The 25962-nt window shown below is 44.0% G+C and overlaps 2 protein-coding genes across 2 annotated transcripts in view; one reads left to right on the forward strand and one right to left on the reverse strand.

Annotated features, from left to right (window-relative positions):
* Nucleotides 1–5622: 5622 nt before the first annotated feature.
* RAD51AP1 (RAD51 associated protein 1) lies at nt 5623–22234 on the reverse strand. Its single transcript, XM_068971889.1, has 9 exons — nt 22181–22234; nt 20022–20071; nt 18173–18314; nt 15563–15666; nt 13917–14003; nt 13047–13196; nt 10600–10758; nt 8472–8606; nt 5623–5759 (listed from the first exon to the last, which is right to left on the reverse strand). The coding sequence occupies exons 1-9, from the start codon at nt 22195–22197 to the stop codon at nt 5623–5625; spliced, it is 981 nt and encodes a 326-aa protein (XP_068827990.1). The 5' UTR covers nt 22198–22234.
* Nucleotides 22235–22693: 459 nt separating this feature from the next.
* FERRY3 (FERRY endosomal RAB5 effector complex subunit 3) overlaps nt 22694–25962 on the forward strand; it is a 38639-nt gene continuing 35370 nt past the window's right edge. The window contains exons 1-2 of the mRNA XM_068970940.1: nt 22694–22729; nt 24929–25127. Coding sequence (XP_068827041.1) covers nt 24950–25127 — 178 coding nt within the window. The 5' untranslated portion in view covers nt 22694–22729; nt 24929–24949. The remainder of the gene's footprint in view (nt 22730–24928; nt 25128–25962) is intronic.

Raw genomic sequence — 25962 nt, forward strand, 5'->3', positions numbered from 1 at the left:
CCTGCCAGTAACCAGTTCCTTAGGTGTTCTCCACCGTCTGGAACACACAGAGATTCACAGAGTTGGATAGAGAAGAGATGGGGGAGAAAAGAGACAGAGGCCACCTGGTGGAGAAAAAGGAGAGTCCAAAGGAGAAGAGAGTGGTCAAGCCAGTAATCTCGCTCTCAGGTAAACTTGGGGAGTGAAATTTGGGTTTTTAAAAGTACAAAATTGACAACAAAAACCTTAAGAGCAAAGATTAAAAATCTAGAGTAGAGGTTGGAATTTCAAAAATACAATATTAAAGAAAAGAAGCAGAAGGAAAAAGGAGGAAAGAAAGAGAAAAAAAAAACAAGAATTATTAAAAAACAAACAAACAAAAAAACAAAACAAAACAAAAACAAAAAACAAAAAACCAACAACCATCCAAAGGCTATATATTGTGTTTGCCTTAAAAAAAAAAAAAAAAACTTTTTTTTTTTTAAATAGTAATAGTAGGTTATAGTAATAAAAATTAGAGGAGAAATGACTGTTTTTGAAGACAATGGTCTGCTTTTCTGGTTGCCTGATGTCCTCTGCCAGCCTACAGAAGTTGTTTTGTGGAGTTTGCCCGGTGTTGAAATGTTCTTTTGAGGAATTTGTGAGGGAGAAAGTGGTCTTCCCGTCCTATTCCTCCGCCATCTTTTCAGCCTCCGGTACCACTCAGTTTTTTATAGCATTTCTTAATGCCAAGATGACTTTAACAGACATGAAATTTTCAAGGTTGTCAGGGTAGGCAGGAGGCTGGAGAACCAGGGCAGAGTTGACGCTGCAGCTCAAAAATCCGCAGGCAGTCTGCGGGCAGAATTCCCTCCTCCTTGGGAAAGGCCAGGGCCGCCCAGAGGGCTCAGTGGTAAAGAACGCACCTGAGAAAGACCACGGACAGAGGAACCTGGCGGGCTATAGTCCGTGGGCTTGCAAAGAGTCAGACATGAACTGAACACAATGCAGGCCCTCAGCACAGGTCAGCGTTTCTATATGATGGCCTTCAATTGGATGAGGCCCAACCACACCCAAAATTTTTAAGAGCAGTTAGTGAGACTTTCAAAGAGCATTATACAAAAGTTAGTAAGTTTATAAGGAAGCAATTAAAATAGTGCACATTTAAGGTTTTTAACTTAAGAAATACATGTCAGAGGTACACACGGCTAAATGGATATCCATTTAAAATGGATAAGCAACAAGGATCTACTGTATAGCACATGGAACTCTGCTCAATGTTATGTGGCAGCCTGGATGGGAGGGGAGTTGGAGGAAAATGGACACCTGTGTATGTATGGCTGGGTCCCTTCCCTGTTCACCTGGAACTACCACAACATTGTTTGTTTACTGGCCATACCCAGGTCTACCACACTGCAGGTGGATTCTTTACCAACTGAGCCACCAGGGAAGCCCAGGAATACTGGAGTGGGTAGCCTACCCCTTCTCCAGGGGATCATCCCAACCCCAGGAATCGAACTGGGGTCTCTTGCATTGCAGGCGGATTCTTTACCAGCTGAGCTACCAGTTCAGTTCAGTCCGGTCCCTCAGTCGTGTCCAACTCTTTGCGACCCCATGAATCGCAGCACGCAGGCCTCCCTGTCCATCACCAACTCCCAGAGTTCACTCAGATTCACGTCCATTGAGTTAGTGATGCCATCCAGCCATCTCATCCTCGGTCGTCCCCTTTTCCTCCTCCCCCCAATCCCTCCCAGCATCAGAGTCTTTTCCAATGAGACAACTCTTCACATGACGTGGTTAAAGTACTGGAGTTTCAGCTTTAGCATCATTCCTTCCAAAGAAATCCCAGGGCTGATCTCCTTCAGAATGGCTGGCTGGATCTCCTTGCAGTCCAAGAGACTCTCAAGAGTCTTCTCCAACACCACAGTTCAAAAGCATCAATTCTTCAGCGCTCAGCTTTCTTCACAGTCCAACTCTCACATCCATACATAACCACTGGAAAAACCATAGCCTTGACTAGAGGGACCTTTGTTGGCAAAGTAATGTCTCTGCTTTTCAATATGCTATCTAGGTTGGTGATAACTTTTCTTTCAAGGAGTAAGCGTCTTTTAATTTCATGGCTGCAGTCACCATCTGCAGTGATTTTGGAGCCACAAAAAATAAAGTCTGACACTGTTTCCCCATCTATTTCCCATGAAGTGATGGGACCAGATGCCATGATCTTCGTTTTGTTGAGCTTTAAGCCAACTTTTTCACTCTCCACTTTCACTTTCATCAGGAGGCTTTTTAGAAGCCCACAATATAAAATAAAAAGTTTAAAAAAAAAAAGGAAATACATGTCAGAGAAGGGTTATGTATAGGTCCTACACTCAGCAATGATGATCCATGCTTCTTAGAGACATGCCTATTATCTGAGTACTTTGTCATCAAGGAGATAATGGGGCCAAACTTTGATATTATGATCTGAAAATGAAACGAGTCCTAAATATACTGAGGTTGGGTTCTGAGGATGCAGCTGGGCTCGGATTGAAATCTGAAATAGTACTTGCCTTCTCCGCGCATTCACACCTGCCTTTTTCTCCTCAGACCCGCAGTCCTTCTCTTTTCCCGCATCCTGTCACTCTCGCGCGCCCCACCTTCCATCCCCATGGCCCCGATGTGTACCCCCGCCCCTTACTTGACGCCGGTGTGGGTGGGAGGCGGGAGGAGCTGCATCGGGCCTGCGCAGACCGCGGGCGCTGCGGGGTCCCAGCCGCGGGCGCTGGTGGAGGGCCACACCCTGCTCCCGTCGCTATAGAAACTGTTTCCGCCCTTTTTGTGACTCCTGAGCTGAAAGGCTGGGGCTCTGGGCCGGTCCCAAACCACCTTTCACCTCAGCCGGGAGAGACAGCTCTTTTCCTCCTGCTCCTGTATTCTTGCCTCCGTTCTTTAAAGTTTGGGAAAAGAATTGAAGGACATTCTGAGGTTAGAGAGATTCGAGTTGATGCAACAGGCTCGTGAAGCGACCCCTCACTCTCTCCCCTTCACAAAAGTGTGGGGTTATCAGAAAGTGAAAGTGAAGGCGCTCAGTCGTGTCCGGCTCTTTGCGACCCCATGGATTGTAGCCCACAGAATTTTCCAGGCAAGAGTACTGGAGTGGGTTGCCATTTCCTTCTCCAGGGTATCTTCCTGACCCAGGGATCAAACCTGGGTCTCCCGCATTGCAGGCAGAGGCTTTGCCCAGAGCCACCAGGGAAGCCCTGGGGTTATCAGAAGCACATAGTAAAGGTTCCAGATAGGATTTATTCGTCAGAGGAACATTCTTCTCCGCGCTTACTCTGCACCAGCTTTTAAAAGCAGGAAAACCAAATAGCTGAATGACAGCAGAGTTACCTGGAGAAATACAATGTGGTCCGTGGAGGAAGCAGACATCCAAATAAAGCTTTTTGAAACAGCTGAGTTGGATATGGGTCTTCTAGCACAAGAAGGAATTAGCAACGGGAAAAAGGCAAATAGAATAATCCAAAACACCCAGAGCCACAGGTGCCAGCACCCAGTGTGGTGTGGCAAGGGTCAAAGGTGCACATGGGTAGCAGGGGACAAGGCTGAAGGAGGGGACAAGGGGCCAGCCTGACTGCTTGTGAACTAAACAGGCTGAGAGTGCGGATTTTAAGCAGAGGGGTGTTCTGCTCAGATTTTGTTTTAGGAAACTCCCTCTGGCTCTAATGGGTTGAAGGGAGGACAGAGTAGCTTGCTCATCAAGGCAAGGATGCCCCTTAGAAGTAGTAAGTGATGGGAGTGTCAGAGAAAGGGTGGCACCTGGAAAGAGAGAGCAGGAAATGGACTAGTGCTTGCTGACTGCATGGGACGTGCAGGGCACAAGTGCCCCAGGTCCCTCTGCTGACTGATAATGATGCTGTTTACTAATAGGAACTACAGAGGGAAGACGCCTGGGCTGGGGGGATGTCACCAACTTAATGACATACGACCAAGGGGCCAGACAACACAGCTGCGTAAAGAGCAAGTTCTGGGCCAAACAGCCTGACTGGAAGGCAGCAGTCACCTAGGTGACCAGGGGAACTTGAAGTTAACTCACGTTTTGAAAGAAAAAAGGAGCAGGGGGAAAGAATGGACTCACATGGAATATGACAGGGCGGTGAGAGCAGTGGGTGTGGGTGCCACCGAACACTAGCAAGCCGCAAAGCAGGGAGGAGTAGGCGGGGAGAAAAGTACCGAAGAGTGGTGTCCTATGGCCCAGGAAACAAAGCGTGTTAAACAGGGCCCGATGAGCAGGGTCTGTATGACAGTGAGAAAATGTACCCTGGGTTTGACACCAGAACGGTCATGAATGTTTTCTACAAAGCCAGTTTGGGCACACTTTAAGTAATTTTCAATAGGTGGGTTAATGCCCCACACAGAGATAACAGGTTCATCAAGCTGGCCCAGGTGATTAATCAATGACATCAGTACTAGCAGAGTATAGCTCTTAGTGTTTATTGTTAAACTGCAGTATAGAGAGTCCCTCAACCCCGTGTTCCTGGAAAGCATGCTTCCGGCCAGGGAGGGGGGAGTGGGTTGGGGATGCACCACAGTATAAACTATATACAAGAAAAGATATACAAAGCAGCAGTAGGCAAATGCTCACTTTAATCATAAGTCTGAATTACTTATTTTCACATTAACATATTTCATAAACCAAGAACTAAGTATTATATACATTTTTAATGGTTAAAATTCAGAGAATTTTATTAAAAAGTGATCAGGAGCTGGCTGAAATTTTCACTGTAAATAGAAAACATCTATTACTACTTTTATTCACAGTGAACTCGTATCTAAGCTTCCTGAAGAGCTATGCTAATACAACAGGGATGACAACCTTGACAGCCACCTGTTAAACATGGGCTTCACGTACAGTGATGACTTTAAGAAACAGCTCTTCCTCTATTTACAACAAAAAGGATAACTTTTTTTTTTTTTTTGCAGAGCACTTATTTTATCATGAAATGTAGACAGAGACAGACGGATACAATGGTATTCAGGGAAAGTGCATATTAAAACTGTTCCACTTTTATCAAAGGTTTTGACAATCAAGGCTTCATGAAATGTCACAAAATTTTATTTGCTATAAGATAACCATCTATTAATACTTCTAGGTAGGAGACATACACTATAATACAGCAACTGTTTTAATGTGGAAAATAATTCTGAATTCTCATTATAAAAACATTTGGCTAAAATATGAAACATCGTGGCAATAAAACTGACAGTGTAGTTGCCAGTGTAGAAACATCCCTGGGAGAAGTGGGAATCTTCCTCTTGCGAGATAAACTCTGCACACGAAGTTCAGGGGCCATCACCTTGACAAAGGCAGGAAGCAGCATCCTGTTACTGGCAACGAGCAGCGTGTAATGTGGACCTCTTCCGTGTCATGCTGACAGCAAGGTGGATGTCAGTGACCACTTACATACACTGAGGGAGGAGAATATGCTCTTCAGAAGGAAAGGACATTCCAAGAGAATTCACATAAAACTCTGGCTGAAGTCTCGGGCAGCTTTGCAGAGAACAGTCACAAAACAGGTAGAGGAAATTTATGACATTAAAGGATTCCTTTATATTACAATTCCCTCCTCAAATATAAACCCGCTTATACGAGTGAGAGCTTCTTAATCAAACATCTGCCTGTGGCTACATGCAGCTACTGGTGGCATTTGGATGCAGAGGTTTAACCCGTGCTAAGCGGGACAGGCCGAGGCGGAGGCTCTGACTCGGAGACTTCACGGCCACTCCTGCCAGGGGGCTGCGGCTGCTGCTTCCGGACAGGGCTGCAAGAAAGCACGTCACCTGATGCTGAGCATGTCAGACATCTCTTCACAAAGATCAGTCTATGAAACAGGAGAGGTCAGCAGAAGTAAGCAGAGTCGCTCAGTCGTGTCCGACTCTTTACGACCCCATGGACTGTAGCCTACCAGGCTCCTCCTATGGGATTTTCCAGGCAAGAGTACTGGAGTGGGTTACCATTGCCTTCTCCTGCTATGTAGGTTCTATCAAGTTAGAGCAAAAGAGTGGGAAGTATCCATAGAGCAGAAAGTATGTCGGATAGCAAACATCCCCAGAGGCCAATGTAATGACGCTACAACTTTAAATGTGAAAGCTAAATAGGAAAGTTGGGAGCAAACAACATTGATTGTAAAGGCATTAAAAACCAATACAGTATTGTAAAGTAAAATAAAGTAAAAATTAAAATTTAAAAAATAAAATAAATAAAAATAAATAATGTAATTATAATTTCTAAAGAAGTAGCAAATCTAATACATTTTAAAAAATTCTGTAACTTTTACAAATACTCCTTAAAGAGCCTATTTTTCAAACAGTAAATAACTTTGACAAGTACCATTTTTCTTTATGTACACATTTCATTTAGGCTGCCACACTAATGGAGCGATTATTTCCATCGGGTACTAAATTTCCGAATTTATCCACATATTCGTTTGTAGTTGATATGGAGTATAAAAAGTACAACTGTGTATAATGTTTTCATACAAAGGTTTTATAAACATTTCCATGATTCTAGCCATCTGATTTATCATTCTTAATTGCATGTATGTGTCATATATTGACAAAATTCCTACAACAAACTTCTGGGTTGTTTCTAGTTTTTCACCACTTTTCTATAAATGGTTATTAAAAAAACTGACCACTTATTACTTTTTCTTCTTTTGAATTCTTTGTAAATTCCCAAAAGTAGCTCTGAAAAGACAGGTTTATTTTTATGGTTCCTGTTAAGCTGTCCTATAAAAGGATTACAAATTTATAATAATTACACCTACTACCCCACCACCCAGATGCACTGGTTGACAGTTTTATTATTTTCTAGCTTGAGAGGTATGAAACTGCATTTTATTGTTTTATGCTTCCTTAATTACCACCAAGACTGCCACTCTTGCCATATTTGTTTCTGGTGGTGCTTCTTGGGGGCAGCAGTACGTTTATGTCCTTGGCCCATTTCCCCACTGGAGCCTCGCTGGTCTTCTCAAGTTTGTGTAAGACAAGAGGCCACCCGAGAGCCAGTCCTGCTCTCATATGTATCAACTGGTCCACTTTTAAGTTCACTTTTACAAACCAGGAGATTTCCCACTAAAATGTGGATTTCTGGCTTCTCTTAAAAGCTCAAGACATGGAGAACACATGGCCCACTGCCCTGCGTGTGAACAGCCAGGGGAGCAGAGCAGCGCGGCCTCCCTACAGAGGGCACGGCGCCTGCTCCCCCAAGCCCACGCCCCGGCCCCGGCCCCATGCCGCCAGCAGCTGGCCTGCCCGCCTTCCACACAGTGAGTCTGCAAGCACTCTGTTTTATGATGATGACTCTAGCCATCACTCCATTATTTCTTATCTTTTGGCTTATGCTGCCTTCAAACTTCTGTAACTCACCATGTCAATTCCTTAAAATGTCTTTTGTTGAGGAATCTAATTGTTCTTAGAAGAAGTAAACTAAGAGATACCCCTGAACTGAAACATGAAACAGCATCATTATTTCAGTAAATAACCTTTCTCCTTTCCTTCTCCCAAAACTTTGAAAGTCCTCCCTAAAATCTTATAATTTTGAAACCAGAAGACTTTAAAGATTATACAGTGCCTGCCACTTCAGATGATGAAATGAAGCCACAGAGAAATGAAGCAACCACAGGAGTCTCAGGCCTGCATCCATCTGTGAATAGTCGGTCATCCTTAGGGGAGTGACCACTGTGGGCCAGCCAGAGGACATCATGGATAAGCAGGACAGGAAACCCCAGGAGACTTGGAATGACTCAGCACAGGGGAGCAGACACGTGAAGAAAGCCATCCCAGAAGGAGGAAGCTGGACAGACGTGCACACCCAGGTGCTGAAGGAGCAGAGAATGCATCTGTCCACTGCAGAGGGCTCCTGGGCAGGATGAGGGGAAGTGGAGAGGGACTGGCAGGAAGTCACCACCAGTCTGGATGTGACATGAGCAGAACCTGGACTAGGGTTTTAGGAATGTCAGTAAGCAGGAAGGACCATGAGACTGGGCTGTGGAGCAAAAGAAAACAAAGAGAAGCCGAGTGTGTAACCACTGAAGGTCAAGTTTGCTAAATGCTGGAATTCCCAAGGTTTCTGTCCCACTGCAGGGGTCAGCAGGTCTTAAGCAAAGACATCTGTCGACAAACATTCATTCATACGTATCAGGAATCTTTAATGCTGGTACTTTCACTGTAATTCTACTACTAGGAATTTATCCTAGGAAACAGCCAGGGATGTGCCCAGATTTCTAAAGTAAGGGTGTCTGTGCTAACTGCAACCTTATTTATCACCATGAAAAAATAATAAACGACTTAGATGCTCAAATATAAGGGAATAACAAGTGATGAACAAATACAGCAATTAAAAACCTTTAGTTTTGAAGACTGCAATAATATGAGGAAGTGCTCATTTGTAACATTTACAAGGGAAAAATACCTACCTGTGGCAATCCTCCAAGTCCCTGCCCTTCAGCAGTAAATAAACATACTATACGTACCTGGAGGGACCCACTTGGGTCTCTTGCTTTCTGCTGCAGGACTGCGTATCTGTGAAGGCGTCCTACTGGCCTCCTTTCTTGGTGAGGACCGAGATTCTGACTTGACGGCAGCTGGAGTGCAGTCTACTGAAGTCACTTGTTTGAAAATACACATAAAACAGGGGTCACAGAGCAAGACTGAAGTCTAGCATCCATGTGTGAAAATTACACAGTTCCATCAGCTTATAGAAATTAAAGAAGCAGAATCATAAATCCAGAAAACTTTCATTAATCAACATTTATAGAGGGCCTAGGAACGGCCATTCTTTCTGAGCACTTCTATACTAGGAAGTATGGTAAATATATCCTTTAACACTACCTTTAATCCTGAGGGCAGCTCTGATACAGAAATGACTCTCCCCACTGCCAGTTAAGGAAACAGAGAGATTAGACAGTCGGCCTGTAGTTTGAGAGCTAGTAAGCGTCTGAGCCAGAAGTGGAAACCACGTCTGAGTCCAGAGTCCACACTTGTAACTCACACAACAGTGTCCCGTCACCATGTGTTATGAGATATTGAATGTATCAGGCTCCAGGGTCCCAGAGATCCTATTCCCAGGGAGTTCATGGTCCCCTCAGTAGACTCTAGCAGAAACGGCACAAAAGTAAAGAGATATGTACACTGCAGTGTGGTAAGAGAGATGGCAGGACCTAGAGGTGGGCCTGGCGGAACTTAGAAGCCACATGGACCTGCACATTTAGAAGCCTCTCACCGAGGGCGGTGTAAAAGCAGAGCACCTAGGCGGCTCCGTGGTGGCCCAGGTGAGAGGGGACTGGGAACGAATCAGGAGTGAACGGAGTGGGAGAAAGTGGGGACAACAGCAGAGTGGAGGGCTGTGGTCATTAGAAAGGAGGATGGTGCTGGAGACACGGGAATCATCAGGGCTCTCACAAACTCCCGTCGTGGACACACCGTCTGAGAAGGAATAGAGAATGGGAGTGGGTTTGGGTTTGTTTTTGATGGAGGGAGAAATGGAGGGAGAAGGAGACAAAGTCTCTTTCAGATAACGCTTGCTTCAAGACGCCTCAGCAGCATCTGAGTGCCTGTGGATGTGAACACCTTCACCACGCATTCCTCTTCCTGTTGCTGAAGCCCAAGGTCAGGCTTCTCTGCCATGATGGGGAGGCCCTGTATTTCGTGCTGTCCAACACATCAGTAGCCACAAGCCACAGTCAGGTGGGCACTTGAAATGTGGCAGCAAAGCCAAGAAACTGACTTTCAAACTGTACCTAATTATCTTAAATGTGACGGAACTACTTTGGCTAGTGGCTACTGTATTGGATGCCACGGCTCTTAAAATTTTCTCTGCTAAGGGAAGAATTATGGGACTCTATCAGTACCTAGTTCTCATTTCTCAGTAGTACTCGGCACCAGTACTCAGCACTGATCTGTTCAAGGGGAGGTGAGACTAAGGCCATCCTTAGCAATGGGGTCTGAACAACAGTTTCAAATACTATACATATATTAAACAACTAAGATATAAAAACTCTATAAGTAAGAAAAACCAGGTTTAAGGAAGTTATATTTTATAATAATCTATTAATGTATTATGAACTCACAAACATCCCAACTTCTTTCACACAGAAACAACTATTCCACGTTCAGGTCGTCACTAGTTTCAGAAGTTGTCTTGTAAAACTTGTTTCTTCTAACTGAATCTGTTCTGAAGAAACCAAAGGTCCCTAAACAGAGACAGAAGGGTTCTCCCCTCCAAGACTGGTCATGTGCGACAGCAGCAAATGAGATACGCCACCTCCCCATTCAACTGCTTGGAGAAAATGTGTCTAATGGACAGATCCAGGCTCTGTATGGACAAAGCTGGGGGCTAGTTCTGGCCATCGCCTAGCCGTGAGAATCCAACATGTGGTTTGACCTCTGACAGCCTCAGTTTTGTGGCCATGAAATGCAGGGGACAGGAGCTGCTCGGGGCCCCCTCGGCCTTCTGCCACCCCAGCCCGGCCTGCCGTCCTCCCCGGGTTATGACAAGAAAGGAAGACCCCACAGGTTAGGGAGAAAAGGGCAGAAGCGGGGAAGCACTTTAAGGAAAGCAGGCCCGTCTCGGGCGTGAAGTGACGTGAGGGACTGGCTTACCCCCAGCACCACGCTTGGGTTTAGGCTTCTCTTTCTTTTCAGCTGGAGGTTTTGCCTTCACTTCTTTCCGTTTGGTTTCTTTAACTTTACTTTTTCTCACAGTGAAGCTTTCATCGTCTTCACTCCCACTAAAATCAGAGCCATCCTCAGAGTCTTCACCTGAAACAGATCACACCTCTGCTGGAAGATGCGGGGCTTCTGGGCTCCAGCGTCACCTTCTGCACACACATCCCTGTCCCATGTCGTGCCGTCTCCAGGGGCCGAACAAGGCACAGTGCCTAGGAGTGCGTCCAGGCCCCTCACCTACGTGTCCTTGACCTCAGACAGGCCCCTGACGCCACTGTGCCTGTTTCCCTTGTATAAGATGGGGAGGACCCTAATGCCTCCACCATGGGGCTCTTGTGCAGACTGAGTTAATACAGGTAATGAACACACTTCCTAGGTGATATTCTGCTCTGCCTATGGTGTCACTCGTGTCTGAGAGCACAGAACATGTGGCTGCCCGGCTCCCGGTGGGGTCAGTGGATGCCTGGCTTGAATCCCGTCGTAAAGATGCTCATCAGCCTCTCGCTGATGGCCTCTGCCTAAATCAACTATGTCATCATGATCTCAAACTGTCCTTATCTGTCATTCTTCCCACACTAACACAATTTTAAAAACAGATGATCAACCCACATATTCACATAACAGTTACCGAGTTATACAGAATTTACTATATAAGGGCAGCAGATTGCATGAAGGCTGCTATTAATATAAATAGCACCTGGCAAAATCAAGTAATTATTTCTGGAGTCCCAAGAGGATATGGATTTGGGAAGGGCAGGTGGTGGAGAAGCCTCTCTAGAATATCAGAACACAAAGTCCAGGAGGCGCAGCTTCCTATAAACTCAACAGCTATGGTATTTCACGTATTCTCTTTTGGCTTCAGGGGACAGACTGTAGGACAGGCTAGGACTCTATGTACATAAACTGGAGGGGCAGCGACGGAACACCCAGAATCCCAAGGATTAGCATCTCCTCCTGGAGAATCTAAAAACCCAGACACTGGGTTATGGATTTTGGAGAGCTTTATATGTCCTTAGGAGAAGGCTTGATTCTCTCCTTTTCACTTTTCTTTCCCTACTGAAGATCACAAAAGGCACTTTCTCTCATCTAGTGTGAGCCAATGCAGTGGAAAATTCTGAAATGTCACTTAAAGAAGGGACCCTGCTCCAGATAATGCAGGCTGTCTGAGATGATTCCAGCAGCACATTCAAGTATAATAAACCATCAGCTCTGAGGGGATAGGAGAGGGAGCCATTCTCAGCTTAGGGCAGAAGAAAATAAACTGGCTATACCGCTCCTTGAAGTACACCAAGCAAGACAGGGAACACGGCCGTCCTTCCATGGTAGGTAAAGCAGGCTTGGATGGGAATCCGAAGGGGGTTCCAGACCCACAGGACAGCGTGGACTTGCACACTCTTTGGGTGGGGGACTCAGGAGGAGTCAGAAGGCCGGGAGGAGGGAGACTGTGCCTGAAGCTCAGGCTGTGCCTGAAGCTCAGGCTGTGCAGCCACAGCACAGGCTGGACGGTGGTAACCACCTCCCCTCAACAAGCCGCCCCCTGAGAGGCCGGGAGTTCTTGGGGCTGGACCACACAGCGTTTGATGAGAAGCACAGCCACCCAGGGAGTTTGGGGGGAATTGTAACAATGCAGCAGAAAAAAACCAAACCAGCTCCCAGAGAACTGGAAAAGAGACAGTCTTTTTGGACTGCAAGTGAAGCAAGAAGACCAGAGATGCTTCTCGGGGAATCTATGAATTCTTAAGTACATAAACCATCAACACTTGACACCTCAGATCTTGGTTTTCTGTCCATGTCCCCGCCCTCATGTCAAGAATACAGCACCCAAAATAGAAACCCAAATATCTGCTGGATAAATGTGGACGAACAGCGCCAATACACATACAGCAAACATATATATGAACCACATCTTCGTCCCTTCAGCTACTGACGGGCCCCTAGGCTGCTTCCGTGTCACGGCTACCGTAAACAATGCTGCACTGAGCACTGCGGGCATGCATCTTTTCTCACCACTGCTCCTATTTCCTTCCGATAAATACCTAGGAGTGGAACTGCTGGATCGCCAGGCAGTTCCATTTTTACTTCTTTGAGAAATCTCTAGTGTCACTGAGCTCTTGGGTATGTACTTGCCTGTTCTGTGGTCTATGCCTTTCCATCAGTGAGAAGTGCCATTTCTCTCCTAAATGCTACTCATTTTTCAAGGCACAGCTTAAAGTTCATCTCCGGATAAAGCTTTCCCACCAAAGGCACAGCTGAATTTAACCGTCCTGTGTTCCTCAAATTTGTACAGCCAATGCTCAGCAGTGTTCTGCGTACAGCAGGAGTCTCCGGGAACTTCCGACTGACTCTCCATAGGGTGGAGCTTGAGCGAGGACATAACCTACCAGTTGCAAAGTCTGGCTCAGAGTCGTTGGCTCCATCGTCATCACTGTTCTCCAAGAGAATCTTCCTCTGCTGGACCACGGCTTGGGACGCAGCCTTCCTTCTCCGTGGAGTGTCCTGAGAATCATCCTCCTCAGTGATCTTATCCAGATCTTCAGGACGTTTAAAAAAAAAGAAAGAAAATTTTTGTGCCCAGTAACATCTAAAGAGGGGCTTTCCAGGTGGCTCAGTGGTAAAGAACCCAGGTGCCAATGCAGGAGACCTGGGTTTGATCCCTGGGTCAGGAAGATCCCCTGGAGAAGGGAATGGCTACCCACTCCGGTATTCTAGCCTGGAGAATCCAACGAACAGAGGAGGTCTGGTGGGTTGCAGTCCACCGGGTTGCAAAGAGTCAGACACATCTGAGTGACTAACAACAACATCTGACGAACTGCAAAGTGGACTTCCATTACACCCGCTTTTATTAAAACATCTGCCCAGCTTCATCTTTCCTGTACTTCTAGTAACAGACCACAGAGCCCAGTCTGGTCAATACAGTACATCAGTCTCCTTGCAGCAGTCTGAGTTAAGCATAAGTGTAAGACCCAAATTGAGACTCTTTCCCCAAGAGTTTTCAAGCTGAGCTGGGAAGATGCAGCCCCTTTCTTCAGAGTTCAACTCCCGTCAACTAGAAGTCAGGGGAAGTCGTGACCCTACCCCAGGGAAGGAACCAGGTCTGCAGTGAAAGACTGAACACAGAAAGAGACGAAGGAGAAGAGGTGAAGAGAACCTTCACAAATGTGAAGACCCTGGTTCTAGTTTTAGTTCAAGAATTTAAGTAAGAGTTAGAAAAATGATGACGGAAAAAATAAATATAAGAATAAAAAACTTACCTAAATAATCACCAGCTACACTGCAGTTGGAGACATGAGGAGACTTACTCGTTGCTCCTGTTTCCTTCTTGCCATGTTTGTCAAAGCCTGGATATCAGGAAGAAGGAAGAGGCAAATGCACCCTAATCAACCAATGACTAGAAACAAGAAGAGAAGTGCTAAAGTCTGATAGCATTTAGATACAGACACATGAGCCAAGCTCAAGCTAGCACACTGACTTGACTTGGCGAAGCTAGCCTAAGCTTAGGACTTTTGGCCTGGAAATCACACAAACTTCAATGGGACCTAAGTTCAAATTCGGGCTCTTAAATCAGCTACATACCAAGGGGAGGCTGCTTATCCTTTACAAGATTTAATTTCCTCATCCATAATGTGGACATAGAAACAGGGTGGGGATTAAATGAGGCTCCTGTGGGGAATTAGATGTTGGCTGAATGTGGAAACAGCTTATTGTGGTGCCCAGCACATAGGAAACAGTTCATAAATGTTAACTATCATCCCTATGTAGGCAGATCTGTGCTTTTACTAACGTAAAGACTCTTCAATCATTATTATGACTTTAAAATGATCTAGAGTATTGATCCCAATGCTATGGAATACATGACTCTCAGAGAAGGAAATCCTGTTATACATGTCACTATCTTTTATAGGAAAGAGATTTTCATTTTCTCAATTTTAGGTGTAAGACAATTCTCTTCAGTTTCTTTGATAAAGGCCCCTCTAATCAACACTATCTCATTGATTGTCAAACAGCAGGCACTTTTGACTTAAACATCTTTACCCTTTAAATAAGGGAATGTGCTTAAAATAACCTCCAACAAAAAAGACGTTAGGCCAAAGTAGTTTAATCCAGAAAGCATTTTAGCAATATGAATGCCTTTTCCAAGAATAATGATTTCTGCCTCTCCAGGATATCAATATTGCCGTCTGCTTCCTAGTTGCCAGAAAAATCAAAGAAAAATCCACAGGAAAAGTCAGCAGTCATAAACCTATTGAGTCTACTGAGTTTGCTCACCAAATTAGTACTTTTACCTTTCTGAACAATAAAGATTATCACCATTAGATGATGCTTAACTAATTGCAATTTGGAGAGAAAGGAAGTGGGCTGTTAGGATGTAGAGGTCAATTTATTTGACCAAGAAATTACATTTTCACTGTGTACAAAGACGAACTTTGGATCCAGAGTCACAGTCCCTGTCCTCAAGTGGACCCTGAGTGTTAGGCAGAGAGATATTTGTTTGTGGATGAGAGTTTTATGATGGAATAAACAACAAATCCAACAGTACCCTCTGCAAACTGCTCCTTTTATAGTCCAAAGTATTAAAAGTACATCCTTCCCCCTGTACAAGCTCATCCAGAGAAATGATTACAAAAGGGGTAAGAAGGTTTTGGGGCTTCCCTGGTGGCTCAGAGATTAGTGTCTGCCTCCAATGCAGGAGACCCGGGCTCAATCCCTGGATTGGGAAAATCCGCTGGAGAAGGAAATAGCAACCCACTCCAGCACTCTTGCCTGGAGAAACCCATGGACGGAGGAGCCTGGTAGGCTATAGTCCACAGGGTCGCAAAGAGTCGGGCACGACTGACCGACTTCACTTTCACTTTCCAGAAGGTTTCAAAGATAATTACAGAAGATAAGTTACGCTTGCCTTGAGACTGCTCCACATCAATGGTGACAGCTGGAACCTCCTTCACTGACAAAGCCAGTGCGACCTCTAGGTCTCTTCGGTAGAGTTTATCGTCCAAAGCCATCCTAAAACACACACAAATAATGAGCTTTTAAACTATCAGTCTCAACTAAACAGCAAACCTTGAGAGAGGTTAGCTGAGAGTTTCCAACCTCAGGAAGATGTTCTTAAACAATGATCATTATCATAATGGACTTTAACGTTCCACCTCCTGAAATGTAACAGTGTCATTTTGGACCCAGCAGAACAGAACAGACACGGGCAGTGGGTGACGGTGTCTGCGTCATTGTGACATCTCTTCCTCACCACCAGCTCTGTCCAGGTGGGAAGCACCCGACCAAGTGAGAGCAGACGTGGCTCAAACATCACTTCTGCTTAGGAATCTTCCTTGACCTCACCCACACCTCCTCAGGCAGCTATTACAGCTCCTACATTAAACTGACATTACTCTCTCTATATATTATATTTTTTCTTTTTTTACATCTGCTCCGCCCAATCTGGATTCTGACAAGTATTTCAGTAAGTACTTACTTTGCGTGAGGCACTGCACTAGACAGGATACTAGACGTGCCCTCAGACTCTGCAGTTAATGAGGAGGTAGGAAAGAAAGTCCTGGAATAATTATCCCATGTAAACAGATTATCATGGCTCCTGTTCAAGGTGGTCAAGAGTACTCCGGTGTTTAAGCAGGCAAAGACAGACAGAAAAGGTTACATAAAGGAGGAAATGTTGAGCTGCACCTAGAAGGATTTAGTACTTTTTAAAATCACAAGTTTTATTGAGATATAAGTCACACAGTGTCAAATGCAGCCTTTGAAGCCTACAATTCAGCAGTTTTTAGTATATTCAGAGAGCTGTGAAGCTACCACCACTATTAATTTCAGAACATTTTCATCATCCCAGAAAGAAACTCCATACCCACTTGCAGTCAGCCCCCATTCTCCCTCCCCAACATCTGGCAAGCACTAGTCTACGTGCTGTTTCCATGGACTTGTCTGTTTCGGGCCTTCCAAGTTAATATTAATGGAATCATAATATGTTGCCTTCTGTGCTTGGCTTCTTTGGCTCACCATGATGTCCTCAAGGTACATCCATGTTGTGGCATGTATCAGGACTTAATTTATTTCCATTGCTGAATAAGGTTCCACTGTGCGGGTGTATTGCATTTTATTTATCCAGTCACTAATCAACAGGCATTTGGATTACTCACATTTTATTTTTGGCTATTATGATTAATGCTCCTATGAATACCCGTGTACAGGTTTTTGTGTGGGCAGTTTTATTTCTCTCGGGCATATGCCTAGCTGGGTCATATAATAAACCCTACATTTCGGGGCACTGCTACTCTGTCTTCCAATGAGGGTGCACCATTTTATACTCCCAGCAGCAATGCATGAGGGTTTCCATTTCTCCACATCCTCCTCAACACCTGCTACTATCTGTCTTTCTGCATCCAGCCATTCCTGTGGGTGTGACATATCATCTCACCGGGGTTTTGATTTGTATTTCCCTGATGGCTATGGATGGTGAGCATCTTTTCATGTGCTTATTGGCCATTTGTATATATTCCTTAAAGAAATGTCTATTCAAGTCCTTGGCCCATTTTCAAATTGGGTCATGATCCTTTTTAGTGTTGGGTTATAAGAGTTCCCTATATATTCTAGATGCAAGTCCCTAATGGATCACATGATTTGCAAATCTTTTTTCCCATCCATTGGTTGTTTTTTAAACTATATTTTAAAGATAGTACAAGAAGCTGTAAAACAAAGAATCGAAAGTGAAGAGAATGACGTGGGGGTAAGTTTCTCTATGTTAAGGAAGTTTCCTCACACTGCTGGAGCAGTGGAGCATCACACATGCCATGTTCCACTTGTCAGAATCCCTCCTCGGCCACCTCCTCCCCACACTGCAAGTCTGGGGCCTCTCAGATTCCTGCCCTCCATCTCCCCCACTGCCTCCAAGTACTAACTAATGGAACTCCATGGTTAGTCTGAAACTACAGGTCCTTCTCACTGCTGGACAAAATTCAGTAAGATAAAGTGGAAATATTTTTTATCTGTAGAGAAATACATGGTTTCACTTTTTTTTTTTCCCTTCTGGTTTTCCTGAGCTATCTATAATGGACATCCAGCACCGGGTAAGTTTCATGTGTGACACAATGGTGTGGCTCACATACATCATGAAATGATGACAAGTTTAGGGAACATCCATCGTCTCATTGAGAAATGTGGCTTTGAATTTTATAAACTGTCCTTACAGACGTAACTTTAAACAAAGTAGTCTTGTGAGACCTGAGGACTTCAGAGTCAGGTGCGAGGTCTCCTTGTAAGGGCAAGATATACCTTGTAAACTTGGTGATTATGACTTAAATGGTTATTTCCTTATGCATTCATGAACTTAAAGCACTTCAGAAAGCCAGAGGGGATTAGTGGTTACATTCCTGTTCTCCTACATGAATTAAATAAGACCTATGATTTTGCTCAAGTTCTAATTTAAACCAAGAGTTTGAATTTATCTCTTTTAGATTAACACATCTAATGTAATATATTCACTGCATGTCTTACCTCTCACCTTTTTTTAGGGGTTTTCTCTTGTAGTGGGATGTCTTTTTCCTGGAGATTCTTCAGCTTAGGTTCTGGTTTTTCTAGTTTCAACTCCTTTTGTGTTGTTCTGGATTTCTTATTTAACGGTGCGGTTGCAGGAACAAAATCATCTATTTATGCATGAATTAAAAATAAAAGAATACATGAAACTGCTTTTCCTAAGGAAGAAATAAGGTAAACTTACTTTCTTGGTAGTTGAGAGTCATTACTATGTGTGTTCAAGTTTTAAAGATAAGCAAACTGTTTGCTTTCCATAATCTAAAAAAGACAGTTGGCATACTGTTTTTATTCTCACTCGAGCTTTTCAACTTTGTTTTAGTGACTTAAAAAAAAAAATCCATCTGTCAAAAACTAACTCCCTGAAAAACTATAAGGGCCACTAAGCTAGCATATATAAGTGGCAAAGAAAAAACCGATTAATTAAAAACCTCTAAAACCATTAGAAAAATCAATAAAATTCCCTGTATAATTTTATCATATTGACAAGTGGAAGAAAATTATTTTTATGGAAATTTCATAACACAGCCAAATACTTTCTTTCAAAGGCCTGTTCAGCACAGTTCAGTTGCTCAGTCGTGTCTGACTCTTTGCAACCTCGTGGACTGCAGCACACCAGGCTTCCCTGTTCATCACCAACTTCCGGAGCTTGCTCAAACTCACGTCCATTGAGTTGGTGATGCCATCCAACCATCTCATTCTCATTACCTTTCCTAAAACAACAACCAAGCTAAGTAAAGCAAGAAGCATCGGAACCTGGAGGAAGAAAAAGTAGCTCCTACTTAGGACTTTACAGTAGCAGTCTTTACAGTGGTATCATCATCTTAAGAGCCCTCCTATGATCCCACCACAGTAACTTTATTTTTGGCAAAGGGATGCTGTTTTCCAGTCCATTCAGTTTTCATGGGTTTTTCTGTCTTACCATCCTCAGAACTGAGGTGATTCTTCTGTGGACACTCAACATAAAACCGCTGCTCTAACTTTCAAACGCAGACGTGACACGTATACATACCTTCGAGGTACGCACAGTCTGAACCATGGACTTTCCCATTTATTAACAAGTGTTTTATGCTTCTCCACATAGAAATACAATAATCTGTGACTTGTCCCCTACCTCCACACCAGTTTCCAGAATACAGCCAGCAGTTTATACCTATTTTGCAACAGACTGATGACAAGAGTAAAAAGCTAGAAAGTCATGTTCTATACTCTTCTGTCCCAAGTCTCAGATGCATATTAAGACTGGGCTCCAGGCAAAACCAGATTCCTTCAAACCAACGGATTACTAAACATTTGACTTCCAGAAAACTCCAGCAGTCTAAGAAAGAAACAAATAACTTACTTTGAAGTATAATGTAACCTAACACCATGTTTCTCAAAGTTTTGACCAAAGTTCTCTCAATAGCAAAGAAAGACAAGTATATATGTAACACAGTAGGATAAAGCTTAAGCCTGAGCTTCCTTCAGGGGCTTGCTTTACTCTATCATTAATGGGGATTTTACAATATATTCTGTAACACATCTGCATCTCTGAAAGACAGGGGGAACCTGGATCTAGAGTAGTTTAGACCTGAAAAATGATTTCTCCTGGCCCTGTGTGGTTATGATTTATGCCAATAATAATTCTTGTCAGTGTAGTAATCAGCATAATTATCCTAAATGCTAAAAAAATTATTTCTCCAGACCTTCCTCATATGCAATTGGTACAACCATATTTTAGCCATACATACACACACACACACACCCATACATAATATATCCTATAAACTAAGGAAATAAATTATCAAAACTTTAATGAAGAAATAAGATGCTCTACTTACCATCACTATCAGAGTCCTCAAATTGGGAGTAATTGACTGGCTTCTTATGCCTGTGACCAAGACAGAAATTTTATTTATACAAATGTCAACTTCTCGCCTCCATTCTTTAAGGCCATTAATAGTCTTGAGTAAATAAAAATGTTTGGATTCCCTTAAGCACATGTAAATTAAAAACGATTTGCATTTTACAGCAAAGATATAACATTATTATACTTGATAAGGAAAAAAGTTAATTCAGAGAACAAAGTAATAATCAATATAATTAACACAAAGTGTACACACTGTTTAATTGCCATTGGGCATTTAGAATTTCTTGTTGTATGCATTCTTTTGTTTTATATGTGAATTCTGATGTATTAAATTACAAACTTCTTGATACTGAAAGCCATTTTCTTTTATCTCTTCCAATATTAATTCATGCTCACTATGATGCTGCTGCTGCTAAAGTGCTTCAGTCGTGTCCAACTCTGAGCGACCCCATAGACGGCAGCCACCAGGCTCCTCTGTCCCTGGGATTCTCCAGGCAAGAATGCTGGAGTGGGTTGCCATTTCCTTCTCCAATGCATGCATGCATGCTAAGTCGCTTCCGTCATGTCCAACTCTGTGTGACCCTGAGGACAGCAGCCCACCAGGCTCCGCCATCCACAGGATTCTCCAGGCAAGAATACTGGAGTGTGTTGCCATTTCCTCTCCATGGCTCACTATGCAATAGACATTTAAAACATGATGAGTCTGAGAAACAGCCTCAGAGACATGGAACACAAACTTAGGGTTACCAAAAGGGAAAAGGGGTAGGAGGGATAAATTAGGAGTTTGGGATTAACACATACAAATTATTAGATACAAAATAGGTAAACAAAAAGCTTATATAACACAGGGAACTATATTCAATATCTTGTAGTAAACCCTAATGGAAAAGAATACATGTGTATGTGTATATATATACATATAAAACTGAATCACTTTGCTGTACACCAGAGACACAAGATTATAGAGAACTACACTTCAATAAAGTTTTTAATTAAAATTAAAGTAAGGCTTTCCTTCCTCTCACTCTCTCACACTCCCATGTTTATTCTCAGCTCCTTAGAATGCAACCTCCAGCACCTAAATATAGGTACATATACCTAATAAATACATACTTCCAGCGCAGAAGTAAGTATATTAGAAACTCTACTAAATGAATGGCTGACCCTAGGTCTCCATGGTGCTCGCCTGCGGTAAAGTAGAGGAACAATTTCCAACAGCACTTGGTGGAAAACACAGAGGATCTGGCGCCAGCTGGCTTAGATTTGCTTGTTACCCAGTAACTTACTAGCTGTATGACTCAGGCAAACTGACTTTCAGGCCCAGAGTTTTAAACTGATAAAATAAAGAGAACTAAACTTTCTATCTCAAAGAAATATAGTGACGAACAAATGAATTAACACCTAAGTAGGAACTCAGTTGAGTTCAGTTCAGTCGCTCAGTCATGTCCGACTCTTTGCGACCCCATGAATCGCAGCACGCCAGGCCTCCCTGTCCATCACCAACTCCCGGAGTTTACTCAAAACTCATGTCCATCGAGTCGGTGATGCCATCCAGCATCTCATCCTCTGTCGTCCTCTTCTCCTCCTCCCCCAATCCCTCCCAGCATCAGGATCTTTTCCAATGAGTCAACTCTTCGCATGAGGTGGCCAAAGTACTGGAGTTTCAGCTTCAGCATCAGTCCTTCCAATGAACACCCAGGACTGATCTCTTTTAGGATGGACTGGTTGGATCTCCTTGCAGTCCAAGGGACTCTCAAGAGTCTTCTCCAACATCACAGTTCAAAAGCATCAATTCTTCGGCGCTCAGCTTTCTTCACAGTCCAACTCCCACATCCATACATGACCACTGGAAAAACCATAGCCATGCAAAGGGTAATCGGGTCTTAGTTGAACGGGGTGGGTAGAAGAAACGGCAGGAAGTGTCAAGGACGCCAAGAGAAGGAAACGGCTAGGTTGACAGGACCCTTCCAAGGAGGGGGAGCTCTTGCTGGAGGCCGGAGTGTTTCCCTGTCCGTCCCACTATCGCCACCTGGTCCTCGGGCCCTTCTCTCCATCCCGTGCAGGTAACGCAGCCTACAGCGTCTTCCTGACCTTCCTCCCCACCCTCGCCGGATGCCATGAGCTACTCACCTCGCAGGCCGCACCATGATCCCCTCCAAGGCTGGAAACCTGCACCTCTCAGGACCTAGAAGGCAGCCGCCGCGGCAATTTCAATTCCCGCCCAAAACCAAACCCAGAGCGTTCCGCCCATTCCGCGGCTCGCCAATCCTGGCTGGCCATTCCAACTGCCGCGCATGCATTCTGAGAGGCGCGCATTAGTTCACGCCCTCCCCAAGCACCGCCCTTCCGCGTCCGGTCCGCCAGAACTGAGCTTGTGTTTCGCCACTTCACTTTCGTCACGGGAGTTTGCTCTGTGCCGTCTCCAAAATGCACCATAATAGTATAAATACATCTTTCGACACTTTTTAAATTATTAAAAATAGGTAGGATGGAATAAGGGAACATTTAGACCGAAGAATTTTCCACGAGGTGCCAGGAAAGAGGAAAATACTTGGAAGAATCTGCCGTAGCGGATCTTCCGGCTGTAAAAACAAGGCAGCAGTCAGCTGATGGGCCCAGCGCCAAGGCCCTTGGTCAGGACCCGTACGGCGGACAGCTGGGACCTCGGAACAAGAGGAGGTGAGCTTGCGACCAGAGCGAGGAAGCTTCCTCGGACCGGAACTCTCGAGTCGGGGGGCTGTTCCCCTCACTCGGCTGAGACTTCTCGGCCCGACAGTCTGCCCTCCCTTCCCTGACTCATTCAAGCCTCCAAACCTCCATTCTATTGACTGAATGAGTTCGGTCCAGCTCTCCTCTTCCCATCCCATTGTTGTCTGGAAATCTTCCTTGATTTCAGCACTGGGGAGGGTCCAGGTGGCTCAGTGGTAAAAGAATCCGCCTGCCAACGCAGGAGACGCCGGATTGATCCCTGGATGGGGAGCATCCCCTGGAGGAGGAAACGGCAACCACTCCAGTATTCTTGCCTGGAGAATCCCATGGACAGAGGAGCCAGCCTGTTACCGTCCCTGGGGTGGCAAAGAGTGGAGCACGACTGAGCACACCCGTGCACGCAGGCAGTAATAACAAACCGGAGAGAGATAACTAAAGTATCCTTTTTTGAGACACAATTCTAAAGAGTGAATCAACTGAAACCAGAGCTGATGGTTTTTGTTTGCCTAGAATATTGACTCTAAACAAAATGAGACCATGAGCCCATATTTAATTAATTTTCAGTTCCCTGCAAAATGTTCCTTTACTGCCTCTGTCTGCCTCATGTGTACTTAGCAGCCTTTGATTTTTTAAAAAACTGATATGTTCTTATATAAAAGGTTGTTTCTTTCTGTATTATTTTTACCAGCTTCCATTTACTGGTCATGTTATGTTTACCAGATGCTTCGTATTTATTATTTGATTAAGCATGAAGACAGTCCGACAAGTTAAAAGGCTTCCTGGGGTATATCTAATCTGAGACAAGGCCAAGGAAAGAAGAGCAGTAAGCGTGCTCTAGGCAAAGGAAAAACATTCAGAAAGGTTGGAAGTGGAAAGAGAGATTAGGCATTGAAAGAGGTTCAATATGACTGAAAATAAAGTTTGTCAGTTTGTGTGTTGGAGAGGAGGGGAGTTCAGCTCCCCAAAGAAGAGTCTGGAGGTATAAGAGGGGCGAGAAACTGTTAAGAAATTTGTATTGTATCCTAAAAGCAATGGAATATCATAGAAGGATTTTAAGCAGATAATCAGCATGACCAGATATGCACTTGAAAAAGATTACTCTGACTTCAGTGTAGAGAATAGTGTGAAAGCTGATTTGATGGGGGAATGCCTAGGAACAGGACTCCTGTTTGGGGCTAATAAGGAAATCTTCAATTGATGTATTCTTTCTGACTAGATTTCTTCTTTCCCCGTAGTTGTCCACTTTGCTTTGTGGTCTATCCTGTACATTTTCAGTATGTTTTCTCCCCATAGAGAAATCTTTGCAGCACCATCTCCCTTCCCTCCACCCCTCAATCAGATCTTACGCCTATAGCCTCTAGGGTCTTCAAGATGCCTCAATCCCTGATCTGTTTCTTTGACTTTATATTCACCAACTGTTTCATGAACTGTATCTGGCTACCGTGCATCTCTTCCAAAGAATCCTCTCTGTTCTTCTCTACATGATCCTTACCAATTCGTGAGAACTCTGCCTAGGAATCTTGGCTTCCCAGGTGGTTCAGTGGTGAAGAACCCACCTGCAGTGCAGGAGATGCGAGTTCGATTCCTGGGTCAGGAAGATCCCTTGCAGAAGGGATTGGCAACCCACTCCAGAATTCTTGCCGGGAAAACCGCATGGACAGAGGAGAGTGGTGGGCTATAGTCCGTGGGGTTGCAAAGAATCAGACGTGACTGAGAGACTGAGCACACTGCCTAGGAATGCTAAGTGGGCAGTTTTTTTAATATATGAAGTTGAAGAGAGACTTTTCATTAAAAAATAAGCACTTTGTTTTCATCATAAAAACATCCCTACTTTTATGAAGGGATAAAAGTAGGGAAAAAGTAGAATAATTAGCTGAGTGTCACACAAAATCTGTGTGGGGAGCCATCTTAAAAGTGGCTTTTTGTGACTCCATGCACTGTAGCCCACCAGGCTCCTCTGTCCATGGGATTCTCCAGGCAAGAATATTGGAGTGGGTTGCCATTTCTTTCTCCAGGGGATCTTCCTGACCCAGGATCAAACCTGGGTCTCCTGCATTGCAGGCACATTGTCTACCATCTGAGCTATAGGGAAGTCCAGAAGTGGCTTAGCAATAAGGAAACATTTTAAGTTTTTTTGGACTTATAACTGGCTGAATTTTTTGTTGTTAGTTTTCTAGAATCCTGCTAAAGATGAAAAAAAACAGAGAAAGATTCTGCAACCAAGAGAGGGAATTTGTGTATAAATTCAAAGTTGGAAGTCAGTGCTTTGAACTGAGGGTACCCCTCAAATTTCCCGTTCAAGAGAATGCCAGTCATTTACATGGACGTCTAATGCTGCTGCACAACTTACCATGCTTTATAGAAAAAGGTGAGGACTGATTTTTGGAAAGTATCACTTTGTTATTTTCCTTTGGTCTCTGTCATTAGAAGTTTCACAGTAGCATAAACCTGAGAAGCACTGGAAACAACCACAAAATGTGACGCTTTCAAGAATAAAAAGGTTCCCCAGATCTTTCTTCTATTGAATTTTTTTTCTGTATCTCTTATAGCTGTTTATTAGCCATTTTAGTATAAAAATTAAATTTAATTACATATGATGAAAAATGACAGAGTCTGGATTAGAACTCCTAACCTCTTTATGTAGCTAGATGGATTCATAAGGCATGTTGGCTATCATTGGTTATGTGCTCAATGTTTTGCCCTTATAACAATCTAGTCCTCAGTTTCTGAGATGTCATGAAAGAGAAGGGGGTATCTATCTTTCACTAATCTTTGCTCACCTAAATTAGTTCCATAGTCATCTGTATTATGCCATTTTAAAAGGTCTACATTCTGTCTACAGAGAAGGGAAAATGTTTTAATTGAGAATATGTTGGATCATAGAAGGTGAGAGCTGCAAGGGAACTTGGAAACTTTCTAGCATAATCTCATCATACAAATAAGGAAACTGGTGCCTAGAAAGGTTAAATAATTTGCCCAAGGCAGTAGTTCTCAAAAGTTGTTCCCCAAGCAGCATCACTTGGGAACCTGTTTGAAGTGTGTATTCTTGGGCTCCACTGCATTCACTTTGAATCAGAAACTCTATTACTGGGCTGCAGCATCTATTCCAGTGAGCCCCCCAGGGAACTCTGATGCGTCCTAACAACTGAGACTCTCTGGTCCAGAGTTACAGACGTGTCAGAACCAAGACTAGAGCACAGGTA

This window comes from Capricornis sumatraensis, chromosome 4 (assembly GCF_032405125.1).
Source record: "Capricornis sumatraensis isolate serow.1 chromosome 4, serow.2, whole genome shotgun sequence".
Lineage (NCBI taxonomy): Eukaryota > Metazoa > Chordata > Mammalia > Artiodactyla > Bovidae > Capricornis > Capricornis sumatraensis.

Coding starts and splice junctions, on each gene's coding strand:
- RAD51AP1 (XM_068971889.1), bottom strand. Junction 15,667..18,172: donor GAGAAAACCCCTAAAAAAAG/GTGAGAGGTAAG, acceptor TGTGTGTTTTAG/GATGGCTTTGGACGATAAAC. Junction 10,759..13,046: donor TGAGCCAGACTTTGCAACTG/GTAGGTTATGTC, acceptor GATCTGTTTCAG/GTGAAGACTCTGAGGATGGC.